At 43.8% G+C, this 25,894-nt stretch overlaps 1 protein-coding gene across 1 annotated transcript; it reads right to left on the minus strand.

Moving 5' to 3' along the window:
• Positions 1-15,475: 15,475 nt before the first annotated feature.
• Positions 15,476-16,402, minus strand: LOC116318431 (olfactory receptor 142-like). Its single transcript, XM_031737435.2, has one exon. The coding sequence runs from the start codon at positions 16,400-16,402 to the stop codon at positions 15,476-15,478; it is 927 nt and encodes a 308-aa protein (XP_031593295.2).
• Between the last annotated feature and the right edge of the window lie 9,492 nt (positions 16,403-25,894).

A 25,894-nucleotide genomic window follows, 5' to 3' on the forward strand; every position in this document is an offset into this window, starting at 1 on the left:
GTACAATTGGCTTATCAAACCTAATGATGATAAATAAGTTCAGAAGAAACAAGCTCCAAACTTATTATATATACATTTTCAATGAGAAGCTGGACCTAGATGAAACATAAATCTGTTACACGAGCACAGTTTGGTTTAAAGTGTCATCACTGAGCACATGCGTAGAATGAAGAAAGACAATAAAAGTTAAACATAAGCCAAACTTATCGTTCCCTTATCAAAAGTATTTCTAATGATTACAACAAAGTCTTGGATGAAATCATTACATGAGCTGATCTTCTGCTGTCATTGACCTGAAAATTTGATGCTGCATCTTCTAACCTCGGCTGACACCCACAGCAGGAGGCAGAGCTCATTATCTAACACTCATGTTTAAGACTGCATACTATTACTGTTTTTAAAAGGACAAAGGGGATTCAGGAAATCCCAGGAAGGAGGCCAAGAAAATCTCCCACCAATGTTATGTTCTTGTGTTTACAAAGATGATCCTATTTTTCTAACAACTCCCTGTAAATCCCATTATCTGGTTGTGAGCACTTGCACTGTTCTGAATCCTCCATACTCTTCCTGTTTACTGCTGCTCTTTGCTATCTACACAGTAAATCAGGCACTCCACCAGCCACTCACTGCATAGTGAGACACAAGGGGAAATCTACTAAACAATACTGGAAGAACAACTCAGATATTATAGAATAATCCTTAACATAACCAAGTAGCCTTAAAATATTACAAAAAATGACAAAAAAAACAAAAAACAGGAAACTCCCACCACTACCATCACTCAGGTCATCAGCTCAGTATCTTGTTCAGTCGCCAGCTCAGGGTTCTTTTCAGTTGCTAGTTCTGCCTTTAGCACAGACTGAAACTCAGTTACCTGCTCTGTTTTTTGTTGGTTTTTTGCCTGTCCCGTTTGGTTCTTTGGCCATTAAAATCGTTGTCTGAAGGCCAAGAAAGATAACCAACGGATTTACTTTACCAAGTGGATCATCACGGCCTTGCCATATTGGTCCATTTGATCAACCTTTGTTGTTATGATTGTTTTATTTTATTTTATTTTATTTTTAGTTGTTAGAGATGGGACAGACGTGGCTGGGGGACAGGAAAGGGAGAAAAAAGAGAGGAAGGAAAAATGTCAATGGAAAATTGTACTTAGTAGTCAGTATAAGCTTTTAATGATATGAGTCTACATATGATAGAATACTGCATGATGACCTTTTGATGACTTAGACTGTTGTCCACTACAAGACCCGTTTCTGTTTTGTAAATTCTTTCTCACAGCGATAATAGCTGAACAAGCAGAAAGAGGAGAGCTGGACACTTTTATCTGCGCTCCCTAACAAGAAGAGGGGCCGCGTCCTTCCGAATCTCACAACACACACCCATACACCTGAACCACTCTTATCTTCACTCCCTACGCACTAACATTCCTCTGCCTATGAATAGACGTATTCACTGTTGTATTACTTTTGTATATAAATAAAGACCAGAGCGGTAACAGGGCGCACTTCACAGGGCCTCCACTCTCGTGTGAGCGTTCTGTGACCGCCCTTGCAAGTAAAAACTGCAGCATCTGTGTGTGTTTCTACCCTTAGACTCTTAGCTGAAGAAGTGTCCTTTAGAATAAATCTCTTGACAAAAAGAAAAAGCGAGGGGAAAAGGGACAGTGAGAAAGGGCACTTAAAAAAAAAATCTCCTGGATCACCTGTTGAGAGAGGAATAAAAGAGAAAACAAGCAAAAAAGAGAGCACCATAATAACCACAACACCATCGCATTTATCTAGCTAAGTGTAAATAACAGTAAATATTAAATATTGAATGTTGTTGTGCAGCATGCAGGACCGACAGCGCACAATGTGCTTTGAGGTAGCAGCCAAGAAAGGTGCAGTTTGTGTCTATGAACAATGAATCAATCAATTTATCAATCAATGAATCAATCAATTTATTCAATCAATTTATTTCTAAGCATAGAGAGCATACGGCTCTCCATCACTAACAACAGATGGATTATGGACTCAAATGTCATGTTTTTCACCAAAACATGGTTGAACAACAGCTGCCCGGACAATGCTATCGAGTTAGCAGGACGCCACACACACCGAGCCGACAGGCTAGCAGATGACTCCGGCAAGACCAGAGGTGGAGGTTTGTGCATTTATATTAACAATGCTTGGTGCATGAACTCCACTACTACTGAGAGTCACTGCTCACCTAATGCGGAGTTTTTAATGGTCAAATGCAGACCTTATTATCTCCCCAGAGAGCTCACTTCGATCATACTCACTGCAGTGTATATCCCCCCCGACGCTAATGCTAGGTTGGCCATGAAAGAACTTTCTGCAGCCATTAACAAACACCAGAATAAACACCCCGAGGCTGCTTTTATTGTTGCTGGCGACTTCAACCACACCAACTTAAAGACAGTCCTCCCAGATTCCACCAACATGTCTCCTGCCACACCAGAGGAGACAAGACTTTAGACCATGTTTATTCCAACTTGGCTGGAGCCTACAAAGCAACACCCCTCCCCCACATTGGACAATCGGACCATCTCTCCCTCACAGACTGGAATATGTTCACCCACACAGACCTGGACCAGTACGCCTCATCTGTACTGGATTACATCTCCGAAACCACAGACAGTGTCACCACCCAGAAACGGATCACCATGTACCCCAACCAGAAGCCTTGGATGAACTGGGATGTTCGTCTCCTCCTGAAGGCCCGCAACACCGCCTTTAGGTCAGGAGATGCACGCGCCACAGTACAGCCAGGGCTAATCTAAAGAAGGGCATCAAAAAGCCAAACACCATTACAAAAAGAAGGTAGAAGAACACTTCTCCAACTCCAACCCTCGACGCATGTGGCAAGGACTCCAGACCATTACAGACTACAGGACCACCAAACCCTCCCCCACATCCTCTGATGCCTCCTTCCTCAACGAGCTCAACAACTTTTATGCTCGTTTTGAGCGAGGGAACCCCACAACCACAGCCATAACAGACATGACGCCAGACCACCAACCTCTGACTCTCTCCCCACCGATGTAGGAGGCGGTGTTGAGCAGGATCAATGTCCACAAGGCTGCAGGTCCTGATGGTATCCCCGGGCGTGTTCTCAGAGCGTGTTCTGGGAGCTTGCAGGAGTCCTGACAGACATATTCAACCTGTCCTTGGCCCACGCTGTGGTACCGCCTGCTTCAAATCCACTCCATCGTCCCGATACCCAAAAACTCCAACCCATCTAGCCTCAATGACTACCGCCCAGTAGCCCTCACCCCATCATCACTAAGTGCTTAGAGCAGCTGGTCTTAGCACACTTCAAATCCTGTCTCCCCCACCCTGGACCCCCACCAATTTGCATACCGCCAGAACAGGAGCACAGAGGATGCAGTCTCCATCGCACTGCACTCTGTCCTCTCACACCTGGACAACAACAACACCTACGCCAGAATGCTGTTTATAGACTTCAGTTCAGCATTCAACACAATCCACCCCTCACAACTCATCAGGAAACTGACAGACCTGGGCATCAGTTCCCTCATCTGCAAATGGTTACTGGACTTCCTGATCAACCGCCCCCAACATGTCCGGCTGGATAACTGCTGCTCATCAACAATCACAATGAACACCGTGTACCACAGGGCTGTGTGATGAGCCCTTTCTCTACTCCCTCTTCACCCACGACTGCAGACCTGCTGATGGTTCCAACACCATCATTAAGTTTGCAGATGACACCACGGTGATTGGCCTCATCAGTGACAACGACGAGGCCGCCTACAGGGAGGAGGTGGATCGTCTGGCTGAGTGGTGCGACACAAACAACCTGCTGCTTAACACCGAGAAGACTAAGGAGCTCATCGTGGACTACAGGAGGAATGCTGACCCACATCCACCCATCCACATTAAGGGGACGGCTGTGGAGCGTGTGAGCAGCTTCAAGTTCCTGGGAGTCCACATCTCCGAGGATCTCATCTGGACGACCAACTGCTCCAAGCTGGTCAAGAAGGCTCACCAGCGCCTCTTCTTCTTGAGGACTCTGAGGAAGAACCACCTGTCCTCAGACATCCTGGTGAACTTCTATCGCTGCACCATCGAGAGCATCCTGACCAACTGTATAACAGTCTGGTACGGGAACTGCTCTGCCTCGGACCGGAAGGCGTTGCAGAGGGTCGTGAAAACTGCCCAGCGCATCGCCGGAGCACCACTTCCTGCCATAAAGGACATCTACAGGAAGCGGTGTCTGAAAAGGGCTGGGAAAATCATCAAAGACCCCAGTCACCCATCACATAGACTCTTCACCCTCCTGCCCTCTGGGAGGCGCTACAGGAGCCTCGGACTAAGACCACCAGGTACCGGAACAGCTTCTTCCCCACAGCTGTCAGACTCCTGAACTCTGCCTCCTGACATCTGACCCACGTTAAACTCATGGACTGAACATACACACACCCACAACCACTAGCACTTTACCACTACTGTATAGTTCTGTGTAGATAATCATTCTGTACATACGATAATTTTTAATCCCACAACTGTTTATAACTTACATAGTTCACATTCTGTATAACTGTATATCTCAGATTTCTGTATAGTTTTTATTTCATATTTATATCCTGTTCATAGCCTGTACATAGCTTGTACTCACTACAGCCTGTACATACTTATAGTTATAGAATATTCATAACATACTTCACACCGTGTACATTGTAACATACCATAATAGACCCATTTCTGTAATATACTTACACATCTCTATTATTGCTAATATATATTGTAATATATCTATATCACGACTAAAGCACTTTCTGGATGGATGCAAACTGCATTTCGTTGCCCTGTACCTGTGACATGTGCAATGACAATAAAGTTGAATTCTATTCTATTCTATTCTATTCTATTCTAAAACCACACAGGTTGACCAAATATGCTATACATATTAAAACAAAGTATAAAGTAGAACAAACACAAAGAAGAAAACAAAAATACTCGCAATTAAAAGCTAGAGAGTAAAAATATGTTTTCAGATGGGTTTTAAAAATGTCAAGTGTTGGAGAGATCCTATTTCAAGAAGCAGACTGTTCCAAAGTTTGGGTGCAGCAATCGCAAAGGCCCAGTCTCCTCTGTTTTCTATCCTGCACCTAGGGACAACTAGAAGCAACTTATCTGCTGACCTGAGAGATCGATTTGGAGTATTTCTCCATATAACTATCTGCTAGGGAGTGTGGGGATTCATAGCCCTGCACCCCAGGGCATGAAGCAGGCACAAAAGAGATCCAGGCCCCAGACATCCAGAGGCCCCAGAGTACGGGAGCCCAAGGAGGACCATTGGAGGGGCATCCATGCCACCCTCCTGGGAAGAGCTGAGGAGAGCCCCAGACAAGGGGTCAACCAGCAGCCACGGAGCAGAAGCCAAAGGGGGTTGCAGTGACATGCCTGTGGGCTCTGCCGGCAGCTTCCCCCTCGCCCTCAGAGGAGGAAACCGCACCTAGACCCAGGAGATGTTACCTTTTCCCCCGGGGTGGAGACAAGCAGACCGACTCCGACTCGACGGCCAACACCTCCTCCCAGTGTGCTCTATACAGAAAGTTAATGATGCATTTTTTACATGAAACCGTCTGTTCAGCCAGATTTCTATTTTACAGAGAGTTTGCATAATTACCTTTTATGCTTAATTATGCAAACTATTTGTAAAATAGAAATCTGGCTGAACAGACGGTTTCATGTGAAGAATGCATCATTAACTTTCTGTATAGAGCACACTGAAGCTGCTGTCCGTGTTAGCCCCTTCGCCTCACCCACCTGCAGAGTGAACTCCTGGAGAGCAGAGAACTCCTGAAGGATGAAACAACCCCCCTGCCAGTTTAAGAGCCCCCAGTTTGGCCGATGCACCAGAGGCCACCAGGCACCAGGGCTGTGGCCCCATGCATCCACCCGCCCACAACCTTGGCGACACACCAACCAGGACACAAGCCCCCAAGGCCCAGCCAGAGCCCCAGCCACAAGGCGGAGCGCCCGCAGAACCCCAAGCCCCCACGCCCGCCCTGGACCCACCCAGGGGCAGCCAGGCCAACAGGCCAATAACCTACGTCCGCCACCACAGACCCTCCCCTAGCCCTGCTGCATGCAGCCACGAGGAAAACACCATCTAAGAGCCACCAGTGCCCCTAATCAGGTCATGACCACAACCCCCGGGTTAAGCCCTCCAGGGCCATAGCGAAGGTGGGAAAAAACTACCACCCCCCACCCCCACTAGGTGATGGAGCTGATCAAAGGAGCCCAGAGGGATTGATCTAATGTGGTGGCAGAGGCTGTATCAAGACTAATGTGATCTATTAGATGGTTTCTATATTGAATTAAAGAATTAAGAATATAGAATTAAGATTATTTTTATTTTTCCAGTTCATGAGGACCATTTTCTTGGCTATGCATAGGGCAGTGAAAACCATATGGGCTATATTCTTTTCCGTAGTGACATAATCTAAGCTGCCCAGCAAACACACTAATGGGCAGGTTGGAATTTTACTTTCAGACACTTTGATAAGTCTTCACATATCTCGCGCCAAAACTTCTGAACTGGTGGACAGAACCAAAGAGCGTGGATATAATTGTCTGGTGAATTTGCTTTGACAGTGTGAGCAGTTGCTGGAAGACGTAAAGCCCATCTAGAACATCCGATGACCTGTATAGTGCACTCTATGTAGTATTTTGTGTTGTATTCATTGCAGACTGGGATTTCTAATCAATGGAAACGTTTTTATGCATCCCTGAGACCAGAAGTTTTGGTCTAAGCTGATTGATAAATCTGCTTCCCATTTAGCATCTATTTTAGAAAGTGTTCTGTATATTTTAGACGATAATTTGGGGCATTTAAGAGTAAGAAATTGTACCACACTTGGTGGATAGAGATTTCCATCTAGCCAGATTGCCTTCTACTTTCTTTAAAAGTGGGACGTGGTTTAATTTAGTTAAATCTGCAAGCTTAGGAGAAATTTTTAATATTTCCAGATTGTAGTGAGGTAGAAGAAGAATTATGGAAGGAGCAATTAATTTGTCCCCTTTGTCTAGAATTGTAACAAGCTGCGAACACATTAGGAAACTGTCAAGAGGAGAAATATTTTACTGCTATTATTTGCTGCTATTTTTATAATCATCATTACCATTTCATGATTAATAGTGATGTTGCATCCAGATGCATTCAGATATTCAAATATATTGGTATTATGTTAGTCTTTATTACAGGTCCAAGAAGAACCACTTTAAACTGTTGAGTTGAATCTATAATTTTAAAGGCTTTTGAATGTTTTTATATTCTTACACTGGAGTTTTCAGTGGGTGAGAAAACTGAGCTGCAGCGACAGGAAGTACATGTTTTGCAGAAGTGAAACTGAAAGCAGAGTCTGAGTGCAAGTACTGTGAGTAGGTTATGAAACTGTATTAAGCTTTTAGTAGAGGCTCTTGATTAAACATTTACTCAACATATTACATATATAGTTCCAGTTAGGGTATTACATGTAAGGATGAGCCTCTGTTCTGGTGACAGGTCAGAAGTGCAACGGGTGAGATGAGAGAGCATTTAAGGGCGTGGCACCCATACACACACATACAGACACATATAGTGAGAGAGGTCATGACACGTACCCAGTACACAGCACGCACGCGCCCCCGCACGTGCACGCACACACATATTAGATAAACTCATTTATATAGGTAAGAGTTTAATTATGTTTTGCTTGCGACTTCAAAGTTGTGCCTGCATGAGTGACATTTTGTGCAGAACGTGGACCTGATGTTCCAGAAGATAAGCCTGGGCAGGATGGAGACAGGAAGCACCTGGGTTCGAGCCGAAGACGATGTTCATTTTAAACTATGTTAAAAGTCATTGTGGTTTTGAGTTGACGTATGCTGTATTAAGTCTGCCTGGCAACAGAAAAGGGGGCTGTACTATCTTAACCCTATAAAACCTTTGTCTGACTATTGTAAGATAGTTCAATACCGATTGGGCTGTTGAACTCACACATGTGTTCATTAAAATGTCGTCTAATTGCCCCCGGCTGGATCTGTGGTTATTTTTGGATTTCCCCTCAATATTTGAACCTTAACAAAACTTAGGTGTTTTAAGTTTGTTGTGGTGAGGCGTGGTCGGCGGTGCCGTGCAGATGCACCTGCACGGCATCCGCAATCACGCCAGCCTGGTAAAACACGGGGACTCAGGGGTTGGTGTGTTGTTGTGGTGTGGTGTATTTGAGGCTGGCAGCTTGAGAGCTGCAGCCGCGTGTAATAAAATGGCTAAAACTGTCACCCGTGGGCTCGCCATGTCTCATTCACACCACACTGGTGCCAAAACCCAGGAGGCGGCACGGCGGGTCCTTACCGGAGCCAGGGAAGGGAGGAGCTGGCCCAGATGGTGGCCGAAATGGCGGCCACCCAGCGGGAGTAGGCGGCAGAGGTGCGCCGCCAACAGGAAGAGCTGCGGAAGGAGAGCAAATGCCACCTGGGGTATCCTGATGGTGGGAAAGCGGTGGAGGAGCTGTGTGGGGCACCTCGGCAGCCGGAGGTGGTGGACAGGGCATGGGGGGGGTCTGCACCTGCCAGAGGAGGAACAGTCGGGTGAAGGGCTGCTCCTGCCAGGAGCGATGGAGGAGCTGCTCCAACTGGAGGCGGCGGATGAGGCGGGCAAGGGTCTGCGCTGGCTGGAGGAAGAGGAGCCGCGGGCGGTGACGGAGGAGACGCTCCAGCCGGGAGTGGCAGCGGTGGTGACGGAGGAGCCACGCAAGGGGCTGCTCCAGCTGGGAGGGGTGGTGGTGGTGACAGAGGAGCCGCGTGAGGTGCTGCTCCAGCTGGAAGCAGTGGTGGTGACGGAGGAGCCGCGGGGGGAAATGGAGGTCCCCGTGTCAGGGGGTCCCGCGCGACCTGGGGCCGAGAGCGAGACGCGAGCTGTCCCGGCACAACAGACGCCAGTCCAGCCCCCAGCGAGCTGGGCCTGCAGGGTCGTGCCAGCTCGCCAGGTGGCCGGCCGTCAGACCAGCAACGCTGCCACCACTGGAGGCGTTGGCGGCCCCCAGAAGGGACACGCCCCTGTCACCGGTTTGGAAGCCAGTTGGGGGGAGTAGGTAGGTTCGGCCGGATGGCTCCCTGGCCTCAATCGGGCGATGATGTACACTGCGTGTTTCGTTTAGATGGGTGAAGAGAATGGAAATGCACCACTTGTTTATTAGTAGAGAAAAGACAAATATCTGGCAAGAGGCTCCATAAGTCTGACTATGTGTGCCCATATTAACTAATACGAGCAAGCGTGGCTTAAATGTGTGTGTTCTTCTGTCTGTGCGCTGTGAGGCTGTTGTAAATGTGCTGCTGCGTGATCGTGGTGTGTGAATATGTAGAAACACAGGGTGTTGTTTGTGGATGAGTGGGGAAGCAGGTGATCAACGCAGTGAAAGAAAAGAGAAGGAAAGAAACCAACGAGAATGGTGAGCAACAAAAAGAAAGAAAGAAAAGAAACGGAAACATTCCAACTAATGCAATGACGGAAGGTGACGGTGTTTTATCTGTTATGACATCATACTGATATTGCTACGTTAAAGACATGTTAATGCAAGAAAGTGTGAGTGGATAAGAAAAGAGTGTAGCGGAATCTTATCTGGAGTGAAGTCAATACAACCACGGAGTGATGCCGGGGTCGCGGTACAGCTGTCCGTCCACGTAGAGTCGGTCCACGGCGATGGCAGCGCGGGAGCCTTTCTGGATGAACCTGCTCCGTTGTCGGCAGTTCAGTTACCCACTCAGGTTGCAGCTCACCTAACCCAACCATCAGCTCAGCCATCAATTCAAATACCTCTACAGCCAGGGGTCCCCACACCTTCTTACCCTGCATCCACTCCCGCTGGAGGCTCAGGCGAGCCAATCCAGCACTCCGCGGCTCCCACACCGCCATCTGCCTCATCAGCTAGGGGTTCTGGAAAGCCCGACCAGCACTTCATCATGTCCGCTAGGGGTTCTGGAGAGCCCGGCCAGGACTTCCTTGTGTCCGCTGGGGGTTCCGGTGAACCGCGCCAGCCGTCTTCTGTTTCCGCTGGAGGGTCTTAGGGGGCCGTTCAGCCGTCTTTTGTTCCCACTGGAGAGTCCGAGGGGCTCGTTCAGCCGTCTTCTGCCTACGCTGGAGGGTCCGCCCCCAAGGCCTGCAACAACCACATTGCTGTTACTGCCTCATCTGGTCCTGCCTCGTCTGAGTCATGTTCAGCACACTGCCACTGGCCGATTTCCAGGCCACTGGTTGGACATCGCCGCTGCCTCCCGTGGGGCTGGCCTCCGGATTTACTGCATCTGCATCGCCGCTGCTGCCTTCCGCACTGCCGACCTCTGGATTTGCTTCGCCTGTGTCTCCGCTGCTGTCTTCTGCATGGCTGGCATCCGGACGTGCACGTGGTTGGTGTATTTTGTCTTCCTCGGGCTGCCGATCCTTGTGGGTTGTCCGAAGCAGGAGTCCTGTTAATGTATTATTTTCTGTGTGTAGTGTTGGTTGGGTTCTCTCCTTCTCCCTCCATCTCCATGCCTATGTTTATGTTCGCTTCTGAACGTTTTGGGTTGCCAGGGGGATCGCGACACTGGAAGTTTTCCCCCACTGGAGGTTGCCACACCTGCCACTAGTCAGCCATCACTAGCTGAAGCTGATGGCCTGGTTATGTTCCTCCCTCTGCTAACCCCACCGCTGCATGTGACACTATCCACTTGGCCATAGCCCGGTTACAGACTTAGCACCTGAGGGCATTCATTGCGATCTCAGGTGACTTCAACCATGTCACCTTGGACAGTATACTACCAATATTCAAACAAAATGTTGCCTGTCCCACCAGGGGGGAGAGAATCCTGAACCTACTGTATGCAAATGTCAAGGATGCATACAGCTCCTCCTACTTCCTCCCACTTGGAAGGTCAGATTACAACCAGATCCACCTAACCCCCCGCTATGTGCCAACTGTGAGGAGGGAACCTGTGACCATGAGGAGCATTAGGAGGTGGTCAGAGGAGGCCTTAGCGGAACTACAGGGCTGTTTCGAGGTGACCGACTGGGAAACATTCTGTGAGCCTCACGCCGAGCACATCAATGGGCTTACTGAGTGTATCACAGACTACATAACTTTCTGTACAGACTCCATTGTTCCAGCTCAGACTGTTCATTGTTACCCAAATAACAAACCGTGGACATCAAACCCCTCCTCAACGACAAGAAGAGGGATTTCAGAGGGGGCAACAAAGAGGAGATGAGGAAGGTCCAGGTGTTACTAAAGGACAAGATCAGAGAGGCTAAAGACAATTACAGAAGGAAGCTGGAGTGGAAACTACAGCAGAACAGCATGCTGAACCTTCACTAAAGCTGTTTCTGTGCTGTGATGAGCTCTGAAACCTGACTGAAACTCTTCAAATAAGCCATTCCTCTGCAGATGATCTGTTAGCTGTTTGACAACTACTCTTTCAAGAATTTTTCATATGAAAGGAAGGTTGGAGATTGGCCTAGGTTGATCATATTTAAGAGGTTGATCATATTTAAGATTGAAGAATTAATTAATGGCAGGACATCTTTGAGCAGTTTTGTAGGAATGGGGTCTAAAAGACACGTTGATGGTTTGGAGGAAGTAATTATTGAAGTTAACTCAGAAAGATCAATTGGAGAAAAAGAGTCTAACTTAACATCAATGGTACTAAAAGTAGCTGTAGATAATATTACATCTGTGGGATGATTATTGGTAATTTTTTCACTAATGGTTAAAATATTATTTGTGATGAAGTTCATGAAGTCATTACTAGTTAACGTTAAAGGGATGGTTGGCTCAATAGAGCTCTGACTGTTTGTCAGCCTGGCTACAGTGCTGAAGAGAAACCTGGGGTTGTTCTTATTTTCTTCAATCAGTGACGAATAGTAAGATGTTCTGGCTTTGCGGAGGGCTTTCTTATAAAGCAGCAAACTATTTCTCCAGGCTAAATGATGATCCTCTAAATTTGTGACACGCCATTTCCTCTCCGGCTTACGAGTTATCTGCTTTAGGCTACGTGTTTGAGAATTATACCACGGAGTCAGGGACTTCTGATTTGAGGCCTTAGTTTTCACAGGAGCTACAGTATCCAGAGTCGTACGTAGTGAGGAGGTAAAATTATTAACAAGATAATAGACCTCTGTTGGAGTAGCGTTCAGGTAGCTGCTCTACTCTGTGTTGGTACAGAGCATTGAAGATGATAACAGTGGGTGGATTATATTCTTAAACTTAGTTACAGCACTTTCAGAAAGACATCTACTTTGATAAAGTCTACTCTCCACTGCTGTGTAATCAATTATTGTAAATTATTGAGAATAGAAATATTTTACTGCTATTATTTGCTGCTATTTTTATAATCATCATTAACATTTCAGTATTAATAGTGATGTTGCATTTAGATGCATTCAGATGTTCAAATATATGGTTATAGTCTTTATTACAGGTCCAAGAAGAACCACTTTAAACGGTTGAGTTGAATCTATAATTTAAATGTTTTTAATGCTTCTATGATCTCAGTGTTTCTGTGTAGAGGGCAGAGACAGGAAGTTATAGGCTTTTGAAGTTGCAGGCTTTTGCAGAAGTGAAACTGAAAGCAAAGAGAGCATTTAAGGGCGAGACACACATACAGACACATATAGTACGAGAGGTCATGACACGTACGCAGTACACAGCATGCACGCGCCCTCGCACGTGCACGCACACACAAATTAGAGAGACTCATTTAGTAGGCAAGAGTTGAAATACGTTTTGCTATGGCTGCAAAGTCGAGGCGTACGTGGTAGTCTGTTACAGGAAGTGCACCTGATGTTCCAGGAGATAAGCGACAGCGAAGACAGCTGACAGGAAGCACCTGGCGTCGACCCGAAGAAGATGTTCTGTTTTAGACTATGTTAAGAGTCATTGTGGTTTTGGAGTGACGTATGCTTTGTTTAAATCTGCCTAGCAACAGAAAAGGGGCTGTATTATCTTAACCCTATAAAACCGTTGTCTGAATATGGTAAAGACAGTTCAATACTGATTGGGTTGTTGAACTCACACATGTGTTCATTAAAATGTCGTCTAATTGCACACTGGACCGGATCTGTGATTATTTATGGATTCCTCTCTCAACATTGAACCCTTAACAAAATGTAAATGTTATCAGGAAATGATCAGACAGCAGAGGGTTTTCAGGAAACACTGTTAAATGTTCAGTTTCTATGCCATATGTTAAAACAAGATCTAGAGTGTGATTAAAGTGGTGGGTGGGTTCTTTTACATTTTGAGAGAAGCCAATTGAGTCTAATAACAGATTAAATGCCATGTTGAGGCTGTCATTTTTAGCATCTACATGGATGTTAAAATCACCCACAATAATTATTTTATCTGAGCTGAGCACTAAATCAGATAAAAAGTCTGAGAAATCAGAGAGAAACTCTGTAAGGCCCAGGTGGACGATAGATGATAACAAGTAAGACTGGTTTCTGAGTTTTACAGCTGGGGTGGACGAGGCTAAGCATCAGGCTTTCAAATGAATTAAAAGTCTGTCTGGGTCTTTCGTTAATTAATAGGCTGGTGTGAAAAATTGCTGCCACACCGCCCCCTCGGCCTGTGCTTCGAGATTTCTGGCAGTTAGAATGACTCGGGGAGTGTTGATTCATTTAAACTAACATAATCATCCTGCTGCAACCAGGTTTCTGTAAGGCAGAGTAAATCGATTTGTTGATCAATTATTAAGTCATGTACTAACAGAGACTTGGAGGAGAGAGACCTAATATTTAATAATCCACATTTCACTGTTTTACTCTTTGGTTCAGATGTGGATACTGTATTGTTCTTTCTTTGTGATTTTTTATGTTTAAGTTGTTTATTGCTGGTTTTTAGTTTGTTTTTTGTCTGTTTGGGAGCTGACACAGTGTCATGGTCCTGGGCCATGTTGGCCCAGTATTCTTAGTTTTCATGTATTTTGTTCCTTATTTAGGCCATGCTTCCTGGGTTGCTTTGTTACGTTGTTCCTTATGTGTTTTTCCCCTTGTGACTCTTACCCCCTGTGTGCCCCTCTGTGTATCTGTGAGCCCTCCTCTCTCCTTGTGTTTTATTCCATGTTTTACCCAGCCCGTTATGTCTGTGCTCTCCCCGTGCTCTCTCTCCTCCTGTCTGAACCTCTGTGTACTTCCTGTTTTACTTTGACAGTCTCCCGTCAGTGTTGCGTTCACTCCTGCTGTGTCTTGTTATGATTATCAGTGTCACCTGTGTTCCCCGTGTGCTCCCACTTCCCTCGTTAACCCTCTGTGTATTTATGTCCGCGTCTCCCTCAGTTCTGTGTGTGATTCTCCCTGTGTCTCCTAGTGTACATTATAATTAGCTTTTCCCAGTTTAGTTTGTATGGTTTCTCTGTCCAGCAATAAAGCTGTGTTTTCAGTTCATTCCTGCCTCCGTGAGCTTGCGTTTGGGTCCTCATCCTGCCTGCACACAGCCTAACCATGACACACAGTCTCTATGGAGATGGGTTTTTGGGGGGGTAGCAGGAGGAGAGAAGCTGCAGAGAGGCGTGTAAGACTGCAACTCTGGATAGTCATATTTTGGGGGGTTTAATAAATTGGTCCATATTTCTAGAAATGAGAGCTGCTCCATCCAAAGTGGGATGGATGCCGTCTCTCCTAACAAGACCAGGTTTCCTCCAGAAGGTTTGCCAATTATCTATGAAGCCCACATCATTTCTGGGACACCACTCAGACAGACAGCAATTTAAGGAGAACATGCGGCTAAACATGTCACTCCTGGTCTGATTGGGGAGGGGACCAGAGAAAACTACAGAGTCCAACATTGTTTTGGCAAAGTTACACACCAATTCAATATTGATTTTAGTGACCTCCGATTGGCGAAACTGGGTGTCATTACTGCCGACGTGAATTATGATTTTACTGAATTTACATATATCCCTAGCCAACTCCAATTCCCCGTGTTTGAAGACGGGGAATTGGATACAGATTGCGGCTGCGGTACAGGTGCGTCCACAAGGCACCGCAGTCCATGCCCCACCACATAATCCTTTTACTGAAAGTTATAAGATTGAATAGTCTCATCAAAACCTTAAAGTCTGACAAAAGGAGAAAGATCAGGAAAATGTCTTCTGTTCCAACATGAGCATACATGCAAGGACTTACAGACTTGGACAGAAACAACAATTACCTGAATTATATTAAATTAATAGAATACAGAAATGTAAATAAAATAAGAAATGCACTTTAAAAAGTTCCAAAAGTGTCACATTTTATCAAAAATGACATTTATTTCAGGAAGCTGACATGTGAGCAAATAAACAAATGATTTAAAACATTAACAAAAAATAGTATAAAAACACAAATAACAATAATAAGGTATGGCTTTGCTGCAGTTGTCTGGGTGTCATTGTCCCTTACTGTCTGCCCATCTCTTCTTTACTATCGTCTAAGTTTCAACATCAAGCATTTAGATGTTACTTAAGATTAGATTTTTACACATGATCCGGATTTTGGTCAGATTCAGTCCATAAAGTAAAGGATTACAGAGCGGTGGGCATATGAGCCAGTATAATGATAAAAAAATACGCACCATATTTGGGACATGTTTCATGTTTAATCTACTTTGTGCAATTTCAAAGAAGGCACCACAGGAAAAGTTGAGCAGAGAAGCGAGATGAGGCGTGCAGGTGCTGATGGCTTTCTGTCGGGTCTGTTTGGATCCAGAAAAACAGACTTTCAGGATCCTCATGTAGGTGTAGAGAATCAGAGAGACAGAGGATATGGTGGTGAGAGAAGTGACAATAAGACCATAGATGTTATTGACTGTGGTGTCAGAACAGGCCAGTTTAACAATAGAATAGTTGTCACAGTACACTTTGTTAATGATGTTCCCACACAGCTGTAGAGGAGCACTTAGAGAAATCAAAAGCGTGATTCCAAGAAACGAGGAAAACCACATTAGAGCAATGAGCATGGATACCTTACTAGAACTCATTCGTGTGTGATATTGAAGAGGACAACATATTGCAAGATATCTGTCATAAGACATGACGACTAAGTTAGTTAGCTCTGCAGTTCCATATGTGTGCACACAGAAGATCTGCAGGAAGCACAGAGGAGCAGAAACAGTGTGAACATCAGAGACGATCTGAAGCAGGAGGAACGGAAACAGCCCTGTACTACCATACAGCTCATTCACAAACAGGCTGCACAGAAACATGTACATAGGTTCATGTAAGCTTCTGTTCACACAGATAACCACAATCAGCAGGACGTTGGCAGTAACAATAACAATATATAAAAACACAACAACTGTGAAATATAAATATTTCAAAGCCCCGCTGTCGAGGTAGGCAGTGAGTGTGAAATATGAAACCTGTGAAGAGTTCATCATGATCCTCTTTTTGTTTTTACCATACATCACTTAAACTGTGCACAAACTGAGTTACATTTAAGGATGAGAATCACCCAACAGTGGCCTGATTGTAAGTCCCTCCCAACTGCACTGAATCGCTTCTTGTTTTATCCTTTTCACTGCAGCAGTATAACGTCATTATCAGGGGACACACTACATGACACTGACTCAGAAAAAAAGATTTCAAACTAGTGGTTTCAAAAACCCAAATGTAGAAATAATGCCAAGAGATACAAACCATAGTTATTTTATTAATGGTACACAGTGTATGTTCAGGCTAATGTTTTTACATAACGCAACTGGGGTTTTGTTCTTTTTGATAATTGATAAAGCATTGAGCATGAGCAGTGTTTTGGAGCTGGACTTTTATGCTCATAACACTGTCCAATGATTATTCAAGAGATAAGATAAGATAGGATAAGACAAGATAAAATAAGATAAGATAACCTTTATTAGTCACACACGGGAAATTTATTGTTTCATAGCAGAAAGTGGACAGTGCAAAGTTACAGCAGCAATAATTAATAAAAACAATGGAATAGGATAAGATAAAACAATAACATACTGTAACAATAGAGTCAAATACTATGTTGTCAGAAAAATTACGCTAACTGTTATTGCACGTGTGGATTTGTGTGTTTGGTCAGCTGCAAAGTCTTTGTTGTAGAGTCTGACAGCAGTGTCAGGGCTCGAAAGTGCGACCAATTTGGTTGCAAATGCGACATTATTTCTCAATGATGTGAGTAAAAATAATTCTTGGTCGCACCGACCAGCCGTTCGATTAAAAAAAAAAAAGTCTCTGCAACTCTGAGAGTCTCTGCGTAGCGAAAAGCAGACAATATTATGCCCATATTGTGGCCTAAACCAATCATGAAGGTGCTGCTTAGAGTAGCTGAACACGCCGCTGAAGCACTGGAGCACTGACTCTGTGCTGCTGCCGTTGGATCGATTTGTGTGTCACATGGGTGTCTCTACACAGACGCGCAGAAAGGTGTAATGACGTAGGGAATTCCCACAACAATCCAATAGCGCACGCCGACACCCGCACATTCTGCCAATGTGCCAATGTTCCGCTAAAAACATCATTCAAGTAAAAGAAAAAAAAAGTCTCCACAACTCTGAAAGTCTGTGTGGTCAATAACAGACACACATTATGCCTATATCGTTGTTTAACACCTCGGGACTTGCACCAGAAAATAAAAAACCCAGTAATTCTAGGGGGTGTTGTCTGTGAAGGTTCTCAGTCATCCAGGTCATCGTAGTCAAAGGAGTTTGCAAAGAAAAGCGTCTGGACTTCTTTGAGTTGCTTGAAGACGTTTCACCTCTCATCCGAGAAGCTGAGAGGTGAAACGTCTTCAAGCAACTCAAAGAAGTCCAGACGCTTTTCTTTGCAAACTCCTTTGACTAGGGGGTGTTGGGTTTAGGGAAGTTACGCAAATTTGCGCAGGTTTAGTAAACCTAGTGCTAAACCAATCAGAGATAGACAAGGGGGGAACCTCTCAGATGCCCATGCCCAAGGTAAGATGTTCAGATATTGAGATGTTCGGATCAAAGAAGGCGGCGGCTTGTTGAGAAAAACCCAACAATCATATGGCCCCCTATGAGCAAGCACTTTGGCGACAGTGGGAAGGAAAAACTCCCTTTTAACAGGAAGAAACCTCCAGCAGAACCAGGCTCAGGGAGGGGCGGGGCCATCTGCTGCGATCGGTTGGGGTGAGAGAAGGAAGACAGGATAAAGACATGCTGTGGAAGAGAGACAGAGATTAATAACAGATATGATTCAGTGCAGAGAGGTCTGTTAACACATAGTGAGAAAGGTGACTGGAAAGGAAAAACTCAATGCATCATGGGAATCTCCCGGCAGCCTACGTCTATTGCAGCATAACTAAGGGAGGATTCAGGGTCACCTGGTCCAGCCCTAACTATATGCTTTAGCAAAAAGGAAAGTTTGAAGCCTAATCTTGAAAGTAGAGATAGTGTCTGTCTCCTGAATCCAAACTGGAAGCTGGTTCCACAGAAGAGGGGCCTGAAAACTGAAGGCTCTGCCTCCCATTCTACTTTTAAATACTCTAGGAACAACAAGTAGGCCTGCAGTGTGAGAGCGAAGTGCTCACAAGACACGAGACACAGACTTTCAAAGTAAAACAGGAAACTCACAGACTGTTTTGCACACAAACTCAGGGACATGAACAGAGCATAGGGGGGAAGAACACAGGTAGGAATAATAACACACAGAAGACAAGAACCAAACCCTAAGAACTAATAAGTTCTTAGGGTTTGGTCCATGACAGAACAGATTTTATGTGGTACATGGTGCTCAAAAATCTGTCAAAATGTTTTAGTACAATTTTGATAAGCTACGAAGCCACACTGCTCGATGGATTGTTGGAGCATTACAGCTACCATAGTCAGGAGCCTCACAGAGTAATAAGTACTGTGCTTCAACATAATATTACCTTATTGCGTCTGTATAAGGACCCCAAAATGGCACCTATTAAGAGACATGTCTCTTAATACGAGACTCTCCTTCGACTGGCGCTATCACTTGTTGTTTGCTCTCTTTGCCATACAGTATCACTTCCTGTTCCTGTTCCAACACACGGTGGTGTTTTTGAGTAGCTTATTTGCACAGCAATTTAATTACAAACTTTTAGATAACTTCTGTTTCCATAGTATAATCTTCACATGCTTCATCCGAAGCACACTCTCTGTGTACTCACTCCCTAATTTATATAAAGTATTTACTCTATGTGTGTTTACTGTTCCACTAGCTGACCTTAGCTCGTGGCCAACTCGTTAGCACCATGGCTACTTCACCTGTCCCTCCTGCACTTTCCTGCTCATTGTGTCAGATGTTTAGCTACTCCTCGGCCTCTTTTAGCAGTAATGATACCTGTAACAAATGTAGCATATTTGCAGCTCTGGAGGCCAGGATTACTGAATTGGAGACTCGGCCGCACCCTTCATTCACCCGTAGCTAGCCAGGCCCCTGTAGCTGGTGCAGCCGAAGATAGCGAGGGCCCGCTAGCTGTTCCCCGGCAGACCCCAAGCAGCTGGGGAAAGAGGGCGGCTGGGTGACGGTGAGGAGGAAGCATAGTCTTAAAATGAAGCCCCAGGTACACCACCAACCTGTTCATGTGTCTAACCATTTTTCCCCACTCGGCGACACACCCACCAGGGGTCAAACTCTGGTAATTGGTGATTCTGTTCTCAGACATGTGAAGCTAGAGACACCGGCAACCATAGTCAATTGTCTTCCAGGGGCCAGAGCAGGCGACACTGAAGGAAATTTAAAACTGCTGGCTAAGGGTAAACGTAAATACAGTAAGATCATAATTCACGTCAGCAGTAATGACACCCGGTTACGCCAATCGGAGGTCACTAAAATCAATATTGAATCGGTGTGTAACTTTGCCAAAACAATGTCGGACTCTGTAGTTTTCTCTGGTCTCCTCCCCAATCAGACCAGGAGTGACATGTTTAGCCGCATGTTCTCCCTAAATTGCTGGCTGTCTGAGTGGTGTCCCAGAAACGATGTGGGCTTCATAGATAATTGGCAAACCTTCTGGAGGAAACCAGGTCTTGTTAGGAGACGGCATCCATCCCACTTTGGATGGAGCAGCTCTCATTTCTAGAAATATGGACCAATTTATTAAACCTCCCAAAATATGACTATCCAGAGTTGGGACCAGGAAGCAGAGTTGCAGTCTTACACGCCTCTCTGCAGCTTCTCTCCTCCTGCTACCCCCAAAACCCATCTCCATTGAGACTGTGTCAGCTCCCAAACAGACAAAAAACAAACCAAAACCAGCAACAAACAACTTAAACATAAAAATCCCAAAGAAAGAACAATACAGTATCCACATCTGAACCAAAGAGTAAAACAGTGAAATGTGGATTATTAAATATTAGGTCTCTCTCCTCCAAGTCTCTGTTAGTACATGACTTAATAATTGATCAACAAATCGATTTACTCTGCCTTACAGAAACCTGGTTGCAGCAGGATGATTATGTTACTTTTTTTTTTTTTTTTTTTTTTTGTATTTGTTCATTTCAGGCACAACAAAATACATATATTAAACATAAAGTGCACAAAACAAAAACAAAATTTACCTGAAAAGGAGGTGGGACGAAGAAAACTTATTAAATCCCACCCTATACTCACTCATCAACAAAAACAATAGCTTCCCACAGCTACGCCCATCATTGCAAACCAAACAACACATCAACAGCCCTGGGCATCTCAACGGCAGCTCGCAAACAACAAATAGAACCTTCATAACTGAGTACAAAATATATTAATTATAAATTGCGTTACCACAGGTAACAGGCAATAATAATCACATAGTAACAAACACACATCTACACACACATGTACATACATACACTTTTTTTTTTTTTTTTTTTTTTTTGAATCCATACCAGCAATGGTAAGAGAACAGACATTACAGAGCACACTAAAACCATCATTGAGTATACTGTGACCAGACCAACTGTTTGTAGAGGAATTTAAATTTATGAATATTTTTGAATTGTTTCAGTTGTAAACTCAGACTGTTCCAGATTTTCACACCACATACAGACACACAAAAACCTTTACGGGTTGTTCGAGTTCTGGGTAATTTAAATTCTCCGAAGCCTCTCACATTATAAGCCTTTTCTCGAATTTCAAATATAGTTTGTAAATTTGCAGGTAGAAGTTTATTAAAGGCTTTGTATAAGATTATGGATGTATTGTAATTAACCAGATCCTGGAATTTAAGTAGCTTTGCCTGAAGAAAGAGTTTGAGAGTATGATCTAGATAACCAGCCTTGTGGATAATACGCAGTGCTCGTTTCTGTACTGTGACTAATGGATTAGTTGTATTTTTATATGTGTTTCCCACACTTCCACACAATATGTAAAATATGGAAGGACCAGGGTACAGTACAGAGTGAAGTGCATCTTTATCAAGGTATGGTTTCACTTTGTTCAAAACTGCGAGGCTTCTGGAAATTTTGGTTTTATGTGTCTGACGTGGGGTTTCCATGAAATTTTGTTATCAATTACGACTCCCAAAAATTTGTTTTCACTCACATTATCAATTGGTACACCTTCAATAATAATTGGTAATTCTATATTATATTTTAAATTACCAAAAACATTGCTTTAGTTTTATTTATATTTAATGATAATTTATTTATATCCATCCATTTTTTTTTAATTAATTTTAGCTCCCTGTTTACAGTCATTACAAGATCAGTATAATCATTGCTACTGAAAAATATGTTGGTATCATCTGCGAACAGTATGAGTTTAAGTACTTGAGAAACATCAAAAATATCATTTATGTATACATTGAAAAGTTTTGGTCCCAACACTGACCCTTGGGGAACACCACATGTAATATCAAGTTTTTCTGAATGGTAATGCCCAATGCAAACATATTGTTCCCGACCCGTTAGGTAACTTTTTAACCAGTTACCAGCTTTCCCTCGAATACCACATCTTTCCAATTTATCCAACAAAATTGAGTGATTGATTGTGTCGAAGGCCTTTTTGAGATCAACAAAAATACCAACTGCATATTTATTTTTATCCAGTGCATTAGTAATTTCTTCTACTGCCTCAATTATCGCCATAGAAGTGGTTCTTTGCGTTCTGAAACCATACTGACCAACATTTATTATTTGATGTTTTTCAAGGAATTTTTCTAATCTTGAATTAAAAGTTTTTCTAAAATTTTTGAGAATTGAGGCAGTAGAGAAATAGGCCTATAATTGGTAAAACTGTGTTTGTCATTACTTTTGTATAGTGGTATTACTTTCATAATTTTCATTTTTTTGGAAAACAACCGGACTGAAATGATAAATTACAGACATATGTTAAGGGACTAGCAATATTCAGAATAACCTGTTTAACTACAGACATATTTATGTCGTGATAATCCATTGAAGACTTACTTTTACATTTTAATGTGATATTTATTACTTCTTGCTCATTTGTAGCTGAGAGGAACAGTGAAAAAGGATTTGATTTTATATTACTGATATTTTCATTTTTTTGACACGGGATGTCCGCTGCTAGTTCAGGGCCAACATTTATAAAAAATTTATTGAACCCATCAACAATGTTACTCATGTTATGATTTTCACCATTTGCATCAATGAAATATTGAGGATATGATGTTCCAGAAGATCCTTGTTTAATTAAGTTATTTAACACATCCCAAGTTCCTTTTATATTGTTTTTATTTTCATATAATCTTCTTCTATAATAAAGTTGTTTACTCGTTCTTATAATATCAGTCAATTTATTTCTATATGCTTTATATCTACGTTCCACTTCTTTTGTTTTTACTTTGATGAACTGTTTATAGAGATTGTTTTTCTTTTTGCAAGCATTGATAATTCCTTTTGTGAGCCAAGGACTTTTTATCTTTTTTTTTCTTTGTCCTGTGTTCGTTTACAGGACAATGTTTATTGTACAACATAGTGAAAATATCTAGGAAACTTTTAAATAAATCAACACCCCCGAGTCATTCTAACTACCAGAAACCTCGAAGCACAGGCCGAGGGGGCGGTGTGGCAGCAATTTTTCACACCAGCCTATTAATTAACGAAAGACCAAGACAGACTTTTAATTCATTTGAAAGCCTGATGCTTAGCCTCGTCCACCCCAGCTGTAAAACTCAGAAACCAGTCTTACTTGTTATCATCTATCGTCCACCTGGGCCTTACACAGAGTTTCTCTCTGATTTCTCAGACTTTGTATCTGATTTAGTGCTCAGCTCAGATAAAATAATTATTGTGGGTGATTTTAACATCCATGTAGATGCTAAAAATGACAGCCTCAACATGGCATTTAATCTGTTATTAGACTCAATTAGACTCTTTTTCTCCAATTGATCTTTCTGAGTTAACTGTCCTGCCATTAATTAATGCTTCAATCTTAAATATGATCAACCTATCTCTAATAATGGGCTATGTACCACAGGCCTTCAAGGTGGCTGTAGTTAAACCTTTACTCAAAAAGCATCTCTAGACCCAGCTGTCTTAGCTAATTATAGGCCAATCTCCAACCTTCCTTTCATATCAAACATCCTTGAAAGAGTAGTTGTCAAACAGCTAACAGATCATCTGCAGAGGAATGGCTTATTTGAAGCGTTTCAGTCAGGTTTCAGAGCTCATCACAGCACAGAAACAGCTTTAGTGAAGGTTACAAATGATCTTCTTATGGCCTCTGACAGTGGACTCATCTCTGTGCTTGTCCTGCTAGACCTCAGTGCAGCGTTCGATACTGTTGACCATATATCCTATTAGAGCGATTAGAACATGCTGTAGGTATTACAGGTACTGCACTGCAGTGGTTTGTATCATATCTATCTAATAGACTCCAATTTGTACATGTAAATGGAGAGTCCTCTTCACACACTAAGGTCAATTATGGTGTTCCACAGGGTTCAGTGCTAGGACCAATTCTGTTTACATTATACATGCTTCCTTAGGCAGCATCATTAGAAGACATAGCATACATTTTCACTGCTATGCAGATGACACCCAGCTCTATCTATCCATGAAGCCAGGTAACACACACCAATTAGTTAAACTGCAGGAATGTCTTAAAGACATAAAGACCTGGATGGCCGCTAACTTTCTGCTTCTTAATTCAGACCAAACTGAGGTTATTGTACTCGGCCCTGAAAATCTTAGAAATATGGTATCTAAGCAGATTCTTACTCTGGATGGCATTACCTTGGCCTCCAGTAATGCTGTGAGGAACCTTGAGTCATTTTTGACCAGGACATGTCCTTCAACGCACATATTAAACAAATATGTAAGACTGCTTTCTTCCATTTGTGCAACATCTCTAAAGTTAGAAATATCCTGTCTCAGAGTGACGCTGAAAAACTAGTTCATGCATTTATTACTTCCAGGCTGGACTACTGTAATTCATTATTATCAGGATGTCCTAAAAACTCACTGAAAAGCCTTCAGCTGATCCAAAATGCTGCAGCAAGAGTCCTGACAGGGACTAGAAAGAGAGAGCAGATTTCTCCTGTTTTGGCTTCCTTCATTGGCTTCCTGTTAAATCCAGAATTGAATTCAAAATCCTGCTCCTCACATACAAGGTCTTAAATAATCAGGCCCCATCTTATCTTAATGACCTTGTAGTACCATATCACCCTATTAGACCCCCTATGACCAAGCACTTTGGCGACAGTGGGAAGGAAAAACTCCCTTTTAACAGGAAGAAACCTCCAGCAGAACCAGGCTCAGGGAGGGGCGGGGTCATCTGCTGCGACCGGTTGGGGTGAGAGAAGGAAAACAAGATAAAGACATGCTGTGGAAGAGAGACAGAGATTAATAACAAGTATGATTCAGTGCAGAGAGGTCTATTAACACTGGCCTCATAGGCCAGGTGTTCTGTTCACATGCTGCATGTGCTGCATGACAATGGGTGGCCACAGTCCTGGAGTTCTTGAAGCTAAAAAAGTGTGAGATCGGACTATATTTGGGGTACCACTTGGTAGGTGGGCAGGTGCGCCTGCAGGTGGATAAAACAATGGCTATCACAGCCTGCCTCCATCTTAAAACTAAAACAGAGGTGTGACAGCTCTTGGCGCTGGCTGGTTTTTATCCATGGTTTGTCCTGAACTTTGTGGAGCTGGCCAGCCCCTTAACTGATCTCATCCAAAAGGAAGTTCCCAGATTGTCCAGATCTGGTCAATTGGACAGAAGAGTGCCAGGCAGCTTTTGCACAGGTGAAGAAGGCTCTCTGTGGGGAACCCCTGCACCATTTCTAACTTTTCCATACCTTTCATCCTGCAGACTGATGCAGACTGACATAGGGCCAGGGGCTTTTTCCCAGCAGTTAAGAAAGGTTGTGTACATCACCAGGAAACCTTTGGAGCGGGAGTCCAGGTACAGCATCGTGAAGACGGAGTGCTTGGCAATCTGGTGGGTGGTCAACTTCCTCCATTATTACCTCCTGGGCCACCCTTTCACCTTCTGTTCGGATAACGCCCCCTGCATTGGCTCCACTGCATGAAAGATCCCAATGCCTGCATCACACGGTGGGATCTGGCTCCTCAGCCTTTTAAGTTCAAAGTGGTCCATAGGCTGGGGGCAAAAAAGGTTGTGGCTGATTTCCTCTCCCACCCAACTGGCGAAGTGTGGTTTGTGGCTCAGCTGCAGGGCAGTGGTGCAGCAGCAGGTTCAGGGTGTCAGGGGAGGCTGGTTGTCACAGCCGGTGAGCATTACCTAATCCACCTTCCCTACTTCAGGAGCCACCAGGGCCAGAGGAGGAGGGCAGTAAGTCAGAGCTGTCAGGAAAACACCTGAATCTGTGCAGAGTGTGTGGTGTGGAACAACGGAGGTAGCTGGAAAGCTGCTCTGATAAGAGCGAAAGAAAACACTGCAAATAAATATTGCTTGACTCGCAACGCTGTGTGCTTTGGCTCCTTTTTGTTACACATGACTTTCCTCTGA

The sequence above is a fragment of the Oreochromis aureus genome, linkage group 14 (genome assembly GCF_013358895.1).
Source record: "Oreochromis aureus strain Israel breed Guangdong linkage group 14, ZZ_aureus, whole genome shotgun sequence".
Lineage (NCBI taxonomy): Eukaryota > Metazoa > Chordata > Actinopteri > Cichliformes > Cichlidae > Oreochromis > Oreochromis aureus.

Bases quoted from the DNA above. Each gene is read 5' to 3' on its own strand.
- LOC116318431 (XM_031737435.2), bottom strand. From the start codon at position 16,402: ATGATGAACTCTTCACAGGTTTCATATTTCACACTCACTGCCTACCTC.